Source organism: Nematolebias whitei, chromosome 16 (genome assembly GCF_014905685.2).
Source record: "Nematolebias whitei isolate Nwh7 chromosome 16, NemWhi1, whole genome shotgun sequence".
NCBI lineage: Eukaryota > Metazoa > Chordata > Actinopteri > Cyprinodontiformes > Rivulidae > Nematolebias > Nematolebias whitei.
Window position 1 is genome coordinate 10327411 of NC_056513.1, and position 10720 is coordinate 10338130.

At 37.8% G+C, this 10720-nt stretch overlaps 1 protein-coding gene across 1 annotated transcript; it reads right to left on the reverse strand.

Moving 5' to 3' along the window:
* Positions 1–1599: 1599 nt before the first annotated feature.
* On the reverse strand, positions 1600–10364 carry mvb12a (multivesicular body subunit 12A). Its single transcript, XM_037690483.1, has 10 exons — positions 10260–10364; positions 7561–7651; positions 7037–7120; positions 6821–6920; positions 6575–6704; positions 4475–4615; positions 4279–4388; positions 1896–1954; positions 1752–1817; positions 1600–1677 (listed from the first exon to the last, which is right to left on the reverse strand). Exons 2-10 carry the CDS (start codon positions 7648–7650, stop codon positions 1600–1602), a joined length of 858 nt encoding a protein of 285 aa, XP_037546411.1. The 5' UTR covers position 7651; positions 10260–10364.
* Between the last annotated feature and the right edge of the window lie 356 nt (positions 10365–10720).

The window sequence follows — 10720 nt, forward strand, 5'->3', positions numbered from 1 at the left end:
TCCATCCATCCATCCATCCATCCATCCATCATCTTTACCCGCTTCTTCTTTTTCGGGTCACGGGGGTCGCTGGTGCCCATGTCCAGCAGTCACTGTGTGAGAGTCAGGGGACACCCTGGACAGGTCTCCAGTCCATCACAGGGACACAGAGACAAACAACCATTCACTCTCACTCACACCTAGGGATAATTTAGAGTTAACAATCAGCTTAACATGCATGTTGTTCTGGTCTGTAGGAAACCGGAGTATTCGGGGAAAGACCACACATTCATTCAGTCTTTATTTAGCATGCACAGAGAGAACATGCAAGCTCCACCCAGAATGGTTCCCAGGCTGGGATTTGATGCGATGACTTGCCCGCTGAGAGGCATCAACTCCATCAACTGCAGCACCGTGCCGCCCTAAATCATAATCATGAGATGCTAAATCCTAATTTGAAATAGTATCTGGTAATTTATGCCTAATCAGGAAATGGGCTTCCACTGAAATATGAGGCTTGGCACCATCATTTTCTTTTCATCAAGCGATTAGTAAATTGAAAAAAAAAAGAAAAAAGATCCTTCAATTATTTTAAAATGTAGTGCACCTGTGACAAAATATACAAAATGTAGACCACCACTTTATGAGGCGACTGATGATTCCAGGTTAGTCCAGCAGGTGGCAGCATTTCACCAGAAAGCTTTTAATCACCTAAAACTTGGGAGACTTTTTTAATTTTTTTTTTTTTTTACATCAAACATGCACAAAAGGTGCAAGTTGTCCATTACTGATTATTCGCAGATTGAAAATGCACATTCAGATGTAAATTCAATTAAATTTTATTTGTCTATGAGAAGTCAGGCCACTATAATGAAAACACATTTAATTTTAACATATTCTAAACATTTATATCTTTGAAAACTAATTGTAAAACATGCTACATGCTTTTGTTAAATGCACAAATATATATATATATTTTTCTTTTTACTGAATTATTTTTCAAATGCAGTGAGAGTTTGTCATAAAGTGAATAAAAACAATTCAACAATAATAATTTGGTCCTTTCTCAGCCTTCCATCAAAACAATCCCTCGTCAGTAACAAACATCTTAAAGTCGGCAAATAAAACTTTCCTCCCCTCACCTCAAATATAACCTGAAGTACAACGATGAATAAAACATTAAGTTACTGCATCATACGGTGATACAGGCATTTTAGTGTGAATATGGAGACATCACCAGAGTTGACCATCAAATTTTACAGCTTTGCTTGAAAAAAAAACAACAAAAAAAGACAGAACAAAGATGCACAGGAGCAAACATGCAAAATAAGAAAACAGCATTCTCTGGTTGCAAAGTGCAATTTCATTTTTAGCATACAAACATTCTAGCTTAAAAAAAGTAATGAAGAAATAAAAGCAAAAACACCTGTTTTCTTTTTAAACCTGATATCAAACAGGATGTTTCTTAGTGAGGAAGAAGCTTTGGTAACAGACCTAACAAAACAAATGAAACAACTTCAGTTGGATTTTAGCGTCATCGTTTGAACATATAGAAACGATTATTCTTCATCTGCACTCTTTCACCTTTAGAAACCCCGTGCACGTTGTGCTGTTGTCAGGTCACTGAGCGCATTCTGTAGAGACTGATGGTCTGGTCCTTTTGGCAGCAGATTTCTCCACAGTAAAAGTGTAATTGTACTGAAAATAAAAAGTAAAATCAGCATGCAACTTGAGGTGACGCGTTTCAAACCGAGGCACAGATTCAACCCTACCTCATTTTCAATGTCCATATGAGACTTTATCTGGATGTTATTTAGCTGAGAGTTCAACTGCAGAGACTGAACAGAAACAACACAGTTAGAGAGGAGCACGGATAAAAAGATGACAGTTTGTAGAATAAAACAAAATGATCGTACCATCTCATTTGCCTGGAAATCGTAATCTGGGTGCAGGCTGAAGGGAACTCCATCTAAAGCTGAAGAAAGACAAGTCAGTAATGTTTGTGTACGACTTTTTTCTCCAGACGTTAACTACTTTTTCTTAATTCAACAAAAACAGTTTTGCAGGATTAAAATCTGTACAGTAGTCCCTCGATACTCCGCGGTTCCTTTTTTCACAGACTCGCTCTATCACGGTTTTTCAAAGTAAGATTAGACATGACACACAAATGGCTGATTGATGGATGAGCCGCACGATCGGCATGTAATTTTTATTTAAAATAAATTATTTAGCACCTGCTGCACCTGTGTGCAGCCCACAGCTGCAGGAGAAGCTTCCTCCTCCAGTGTGTCAGATCTCCACTCTGCAGCTGAGAAGTGGGCGTGGCCGAGAGCAATGGCAGAGATTATGACATTCTGTGCTCTTTTAGAGCGTTTAGAAAATTGTTAGGGACATTGCAAGAGTGTGCGAAGGGTTTAAAATGCCCAGGCCTCTCTTCCAAAAGAGATCTGCGATGTCAATGGGATTTGCCTGGTTAAATAAAGACTGATAAATAAATATATACCTGTATATAAATATTAAAATAAACTACTACTACTTGTGTACATAATTCGTTTCATCTCATGTACCACATGAGATGGAACTACTGCATCCCTACTTCGCAGTTTTTCACTTATCGTGGAGGGGGCGTGGCCCCAAACGCCAGCGATAAATGAGGGACTACTGTAATGTTAACGTCACTTTCAATATTTCAAGTGGAGTCGCATTAAACAGACTGAACACAAGGTTGAGGGTGGCTCTTAAATTAATGAAATTACAACTCTGCTTAAACTTCCTTATTTTACTTGATGCAACACGTCAGCATTCTTCTAGACAAACAAACAAAACAAAGTAATAAAAACTGACCACTTGTTCAATGTTTCTGGTTGACTTGAGTTCAGAGTGAACTTACTGACGTAATTTAAAGATCTTTCTAAAGTTGATAACAAATATGCTTGGTCTTATTAAACATTTGGACCAATTTAGTGTTGGTAAGTTTTACATCATCACAATGTACCTGACACGATACTAAGAACTAAGTTGTGTACTGCAGTAAGTAGAAGAGTACTACACGTCAACGACAGTGGTGAGGCACTCATCACTGAGAAGAGAACAAAACTTGAAAAGCTTGCATTACACTTCCATCAATGTTTTGGCCCCCAGGCCCTCCAGTCAGATGGTTGATGGTGCAATCGCTGACTTCCAATATCAGTTCATTGAAGAATCTTTGGAAAAGGCTAACGAATGCCATGCTACTCACTGGTAAAGCTTTTAATGTACAGTGGTCCCTCGATACTTCGTGGTTTGATTTTTTGGACGCACTCCTTCGCGGGTTTTCAATATAAGACTGTACACGAAATGTGATTGGCGATAGGGAACGACAGACCCCACCCCCCGCCTTTCTCTTTCTGAAGCTGTCTGTCTGCTCTGACGGACAACCTCAGAAAGAGAAAAGAGAGGGCGGGGTGGGTTTTGTCTTTCCCCATTGCTACTGCTCAGTGAGCAGAGAGAGAGAGAATGGCTGAGTGCGGCTCACTCATGTATAAGACAGACCTCCGCCCCTCCTTTCTCTTTCTGAGGCTGTCTGTCTGCTCTGCTGTGACAGACAGCCTCAGAAAGAGAAAGGAGGGGCAGGAGGTGGGGTCTGTCTTTCCCCATAGCTACTGCTCAGGAAGCAGAGAGAGAGTGCGGCTCACTCAGGTACAAGACAGACCTCGCCCCCTCCTTTCTCTTTCTGAGGCAGCAGACAGAGTAGAGATGCACAACAGGCAGCCTCAGAAAAAGAAAGGAGGGGGCGGAGGGTCTGTTTTATACCAGAGTGAGTCGCACGAGCAGCATGGATTGTTTATTTAAAATAATCAAGCACGACCCGAACCAAGCCCTTCTCTCTTTTGCTGTGCTCTTTTAGAGAGTTTAGAACATTAAGAACATTGCAAGAGTGTGGGAAGGGTTTATAAAGCCTTCAAAACAAATAAATACTAAAATAAATATAACGTCCCTACTTTGTGGATTTTCACTTATCGCAGGGGAGTGTGGAACGTAACCCTGCGATAAGTGAGGGATTATTTTAGAATGTCAAGCTCTTTAGATGTAAACCAAGACTATAAAAGTATTATTTAAAGAGTACATATATTAGCCCACATACCATGGACCACCTTTACAACTCAAGGTATAAATGATGGAGTCTGTAACAAACATTACCACACAAGTAGCTTTTTGTACGACTATGGAAATGCTGCTACATTCAGGTGGATAAGCAAATAATGTCTGAAAAGTTGTTGTTGACTGAATGAAATGTGACAATATATTTTCTGTTGTCACCTGTAATGCCATGAAGGCTGCAGTCAGACTTGTCCAGGTTGTCTGTGGGATGCAGGCTGTGTCGTCTCTGACTCAGCCTGCCTTGAGGCTGGGCAGGAGGTGGCAGGTTGCTGAGGAGGCAAAGAAGAAGACGGTAAAGCCAAGCAGCAACATCTGCAGAGGTCGGATTCTTGTAACAGAGAATTACATGCAAGACCTGAGTCTGAGGGGAAGGAGAGGAGTTGGTTGATCCAAAGAGAGGCTGCGAATGTCCAGGCTGAACTTGCGAGGCTTTGGTTGGGGTACCGGGCTGGAGAAGTGTCCCCTTTTACACCACAGAACGTAGCCATGGATGTCACTGGAATACAAAACGTATGACAAATTAGATATCATATAATTCAATATTTTCAAAATTGTTATTTATATGGTAATTTATATTAGTTTTTTTTTCCCCAGGGCTTCTTGGATGAATGCATTTCAATAAATGATCATAAATTAAAAATAAATGCCAGTTTTTGCATTGATTCTATCAAACCTGTTTGTGTAGTTTGCCTGTATTGTTACCAGTCGTTGTGTTTTTAACGTTAAAAGTATTTTGTAGTGACAAGAAAGTCCATCAAGTTATATGTTCAAACATAACAATCAGTGTGATATTCACAAGTCAAAATGTGATTACAGTCATAAAACTCCTTAAAGTTGACACTAAAATAATGTTTTTGGTCTATAATAATAGTTATAGTCATAAAGGGGATATTAAATAAAAATAGCACAGACAGTTTATTGTGCAGCATAAAATAAACTTAAAAATTGCAATTAATAGTTGCCAGACTGGAAGACTTCATCCTTAAAATGACCATTTTCCTCAAAGAAATGATATTTTAAAGGTTTCAGCTCATTTGGTAATTTAAAACAATTTCTTTTCAAAATGTTATTTATTGAATTGCATTAGTCACAGTAGTCACTTCAAAACAAACAAGACTTCGCACATACAAATAACCAAAACCTTGTTTATTAGCTCTAATCCAGTTTAGAATTGAAACAAACTACAAACATGAAAAAAACAACGTTTTGAAGGTTAAACAAAGACACACCTTTGCATTAATTCTGGGCGTACAAATAAATGTAAATGGACTGTACTTATATAGCACCTTTCTATCTTATCAAGACACTCTTTACGATACAATCTGTGCCTCATTTACACATTCACACAGCACTCTACTAGATCTATACAAAGATCAGAGCTTTATCACATTCATACACATCAGAGGCAATGATGGGTTCAGTGTCTTGCCCAGGGACACTTCAGCATGTGACTGCTGGTGGACTCAAACCCCCAACTCTTGCATTGGAGGGCGACTGATCCAACCACTCAGCCACAGCTGTCCCAAAAAGGTACAAAATTATTTGGTCTTTATTTTACTCTTCCACGTCAAATCAATTAGTTTTTTTTATACTTTCACAAGAAAAAAAAAAATCATGACTGCAAGCGATTTATTTTCCCCCCAGTTAAACCATAATATTGTACGACTCGACGTCTGAAACAAAAGTGATGGCAGTAACACTGTTTAGTTTTATAAAACAAAAAGTCTACAAACTAATAATAAAAAATGAAATAAGACATTTATAATCAAGTTTTTTGCAATACTGTCTAATAATAATTTTTCATACCATCAGGTGCACTTTCAACACACACTAAAATATACGTTTACACCATTTAAAAACTAAATATTGATAAAATCGTCATTTCAAATGCTGAAAGCATTATAGTCCAGAAGCGAGAATTATAAGAGCTCTCAGTCGTGTCAACATTCAGATTCACATTTTGTATCCCAGCTCATTCCATAAATTCACACTCACAAATGCATTTATGTAATTTTTGCATTAATGTTTAATTAAATCTGCATTAAGCAGCGAGTTTACCGGACAGAGTGACTCAAACAGGCTGTGCACGCTCCCATGGCAGCGTCCTCTCTGCTACTGGGAGTTTGGTCGTGTGCGCAAGTCGGACGTGTCTTTGCTAATGATGTTAGTCCGAATGCATTAACGTTTAATGCAAAGTTAAATTTTAGATACAAATGTCCCGGGGACGTCGGGGCACGTGGGAGGAGTGGGTAATGATGGGAAATGGAAACATGTGGCGTCTCCTCTGTCGCACAGAAATAGTCATGTGCGACCATGTATGGATGTTTATTAATTTTTTATATTCAATTATCTTTATGGCAGGTTGTCCTCCTTGGATAATAGTAGGGGAAACGCTGATAATATTAGTTTTAATACAAGTTTAAGATAAATGACTGTAGACGTGAATACTACTAACCCCACATAGGTGTAATGCTGCAGCATCATTTTGCTTTTAGCTGTGAGTTTGATGTCCAACACAGCCGTGTCCACCTGGCTCACTGGCAGGAGGCGGATACAGACCCGTTTTTTCTTCGAAACAGAAGTCTCTAGACAAAAAAAACAAAAAGCGCAGAAACTGTCCATCAATCAAACCTCCAAACAAATCAGTAAAAACAAAAAAAAGTATGTCAGTACTGAGGAAAATCTGTGAACGTGTGCGCACTTGGTTCAAGGTGCTCTTCTATACAAACGTATCCATGAGGAAGAGCCTCCTTGTCTGAAATAATCTGAATGTCAGACACCACCTTGCCATTTGTTAAGTCCTAAGAAGAAGAAAACAGTTCATCTATGCAGCAAAAGAGACCAACATCACTCCCAGGTACCGCGGTAATGCAAAGGTTATTAAACGTATTAAGCGCTGGACGTGTCTGTGCGTTACCTTGCTGTAGCAGAGGTAATATCCAGATTTAATCGCAAAGCTGCGTGTGAAATTTGCTGCTGCGCCGTCTTCTGTGATGCTGATCTGCAGAGAGATGAAGGAAAAGGCTACAGCGGACAAATCAACGGTGTTAATGTGTCTGAATTCAGAATAGCTAAAGGTAATTATTTATATAATATGTATGTTCTGGGAAGAAGCAAGTCTTGTGACACCAAAAACACACTATAGTGTCTGTTTGTGACGCAGTTTGTTGAAAAATTACAGTTTGAGTTAGTTTTGTTCATGTGGTCAGTGTTTTGGCCAAAATGTTTCAGATCTATTGACTTGTTTGATATAATTAAGCATTTTAACCCCCTTTTTTTCTAATCTGGAGCAAGCAATGGATTAATAACTACACCTAAAGCCCCACACGTCACATGTTGTTTGTGAATAAAAAAAAAAAAACACATCTTGTCTTGATGTCTGCAGGATTAAACTGAAATTATGAAGCAGATTAAAACTGGTGTGTCTAGTTGTGTTCCTACCAGGGTGAAATTATTAGGACAGGTGCCAGTGTTGGAGGTCCAGGCTACTGCTGTCATGGGCCGGACGGTCCCATGCTCTATTAAGGACATTCTAGGGAAAAAACAGAAAAATACAAAATAATTAAAAACATTTCCATCTGATTGATGTTTATGACCTATTAACATTTACTGCGATCTTTTAGCAGCAACTTTTCACACACACAAAAACATTTTTTTTTATACATTTTTAATAGAAATGTAATGCTGGATCAACTTATTTTTCAAAGTAAATTAGAGCAGTGGTTTTCAAAGTGGGGTCCCCGGACCCCTTGGAGGTCCGTAAAAAATTTATATTTTTTAACAAGCATGTAGATGTTTAACAACCCTTTAAGATACACCAAAATGCAGGAAATCACATCTGCTTTATTACTTTATTAAGCCGTGTTACTTGGTATGACTACTGCTTTTATGATTCTGTTCAGTTTTATGTAATAATTTGAAGACGCGGCAATAATGTACATTTATGCTCATTATGTGAGAAGGTGAAGTTTATAAGTGGTTTTTGATGCTGTTAATTTTCTCAAAAATGTCATTTTTGGAAGTTGGAAAAAAGAAAATGTGTTCATTGTGTCTTGAATGAAAAATACCCCATGTTTAAAAGTATAAAAATTGTATTAAAGCTATTAAAGAACAGGTCTTAAGTATTTATGTTGCAAAAATATTTCCATCGCATTAAAGAGACAAATTGAAGACAATTATTTAATAAACATGAGGGTTATGAGGGGGTCCCTGAACACAAAAAGTTTGAGAACCTCTGAATTAGAATATGATAGTTAGGACTGTCGCAATAAATCAATTAATCGCATGATAAATGAAAATTATCAACCTTATTTTCATTTATCGGCTTTATCGTTTCTTCGTGTCTCTCTTTCCACTGAAGACACTGGACGACAAAATGTTCAACTCCGGTGCTCTTCACTGACCCCTCCCTTTAAAATCCATTTTAACCGTCCAAAATCGCGTTTTTGGATCGTTAAAAACAGCTAAGCAGAGAAGCTAAGCTACGAGCTAAGCTAACAGGCCGACCTCAGGAAAAAACATTCGTCTCGTCGAAGCTCCAAAACTCACGGTTGAACGTGAAACCTTTGCCTTCGTGTAAAAATGTGTTTTTCTCTGCAAAAAGAAGCTGAGAATTTGTTCACTGATTTTTTTTAATTAAAAGCTTCGTGTGAAAAATGCTATGCTAAAGAGCTCAAATCACACAGAGAGTCCGCCATTTTGAGAACGGAAAAACAGGAACGAGAGACAGCCCGTCACCTGAAGGGGTCTTCCTCCCATTTTTCTTAAAAATTCACGCTTATCGCTCCCTCACTATCCATCCTTCAGTCCAGTCTTATATTGCCATCCGGTGGTCAAAAACGGTACTACACTCAAAATACATGAACATTTCTTCTTAAATTTGACAATAATTACTAATTATTGTCAAATTTCAAACAATGTTATCGTTTATTGCAATAATTTCTGAGACGATTAATCGCCCAGCAAAATCTGTTATCGTGACAGGCCTAATGATAGTCCTTGTTTTGCTAGTCCAGTAGTTAACCCCTTCCTTTATCTATCTACTTGTACAACTCAAGCAAAACATATGCAAATAAGATACAATGCTTTGACTCAGCCCGAACTCTTAAAATGACAAGCATCTCATGAATCAGTATGTAACTTTCTCGTGATCAGGTTTTTAATTAATCAACTGTTCATATTTTGTGTGCGAGTCTGTAGAAGAAAATGTACGTTCTTACGTGTTGGCACTGGGAGAACTGGCTTGTTGTTTCACGTGATAAGCAAACTGAGGTCTATAATAACTAGAAAATTCTTGTAATCCTTAGACTCCATTGTTCAAGACAATCAGATCTTATTCAGCAGAAATAACTGTGTTCTGATTAAATAATTTAGGACAGACTGAAACCATTTAGAGCAAGAATTCAGGAGCGGTGCCGTTTTAGACATTTCAACTTTCTGTACGGTGAAAATGAATAAATGCCTCTTTATTCCTATAAAATCCCAACAAAGATGTTAACGTCCCATTCTTCCTCGAGTTTTAGGTTGGAAGTTATCTTGTTTCTAAACATAGTCTGGTAAAAAAAAAAGGTAAATCAAGGCAGTAAAAAGTGACACATAAAGATAATTTGATGCATTAATTGGTTCCTACAAACATAATATAAAAGATCTTACTTATGTGGTTCACAATAAAACACTTTAATTCAATTTTTTTGGTTGAACTGAGTGTTCTTTTATTGCCGAGCCTCAAAGCAAGAAGAAATTATTTTAATGTATCTCAACCTATTTTCATTTCCAAGATCTGTGTCCTCCTTTTACTTATAATAAAAAGAACATCTTGAAAATCACTGAAATTATAAACCATGGTGAGGAATATTACAAACATGACACATCGTCATTTTTTTTTTTACATCAACTTTATCTCACTTTTAAATGCATTAAAAACACCCATATACCTCATTACAAACGTATATTCCACTTCTGACTGTCATATAAAAGACGAATTTGTATAACTTTAAAAAAAGGTTTAATCCCAAACCGAGCTGTTTTCTTCACCTCCCTAACCAACAGTTGACAAAACTCGCTGTTTCTTGATGAAACAAGCTAATATGCTAAATTGTTTCGATCTGTAAATTATATAAATGACAAAAACACAAACTTACTCTGGGTCTGTATTTACTTTTTGGGTTCCGAATCGGTCGTTATTCGAAGGATGATCAACTTCTCAGCTGCTAGCCAAAATATCCTTCTCGTACTTCTTTGAAACAGGAAGTAATTAAACCATTCCAACTACAATTCCCATCGAACCCTTCGGCTGCGGCAGTACGTCCAGAGTGCGTCGTGCTATGAGCTAGCGTCTGATATGAACACAAGATGGCGACAGTGGTATGAGAATACTGTACAGTAACGTCAAATATTCGGAATATACAGTACTGGATATATAAATATTTTGGAATAGTGAAGTCCAGGAAGTTGTTCAGAGAAAGAGGTTAGCCAAGAAGAAATATAACAGTGAGAGGACTGAAGAGAGCAGACAGGAATGGAGATGCAATGTAGAGCAAAGGGATATAGCAAAGGCAAAGCAGAAGGTGCATGATAATGCAGGATATCCTTGTAAAAGAGA

Coding starts and splice junctions, on each gene's coding strand:
- mvb12a (XM_037690483.1), bottom strand. CDS start 7,650: ATGTCCTTAATAGAGCATGGGACCGTCCGGCCCATGACAGCAGTAGCC. Junction 7,121..7,560: donor GTCCTAATAATTTCACCCTG/GTAGGAACACAA, acceptor ATCTCTCTGCAG/ATCAGCATCACAGAAGACGG. Junction 4,616..6,574: donor CAGCATTACACCTATGTGGG/GTTAGTAGTATT, acceptor TTTGTATTCCAG/TGACATCCATGGCTACGTTC.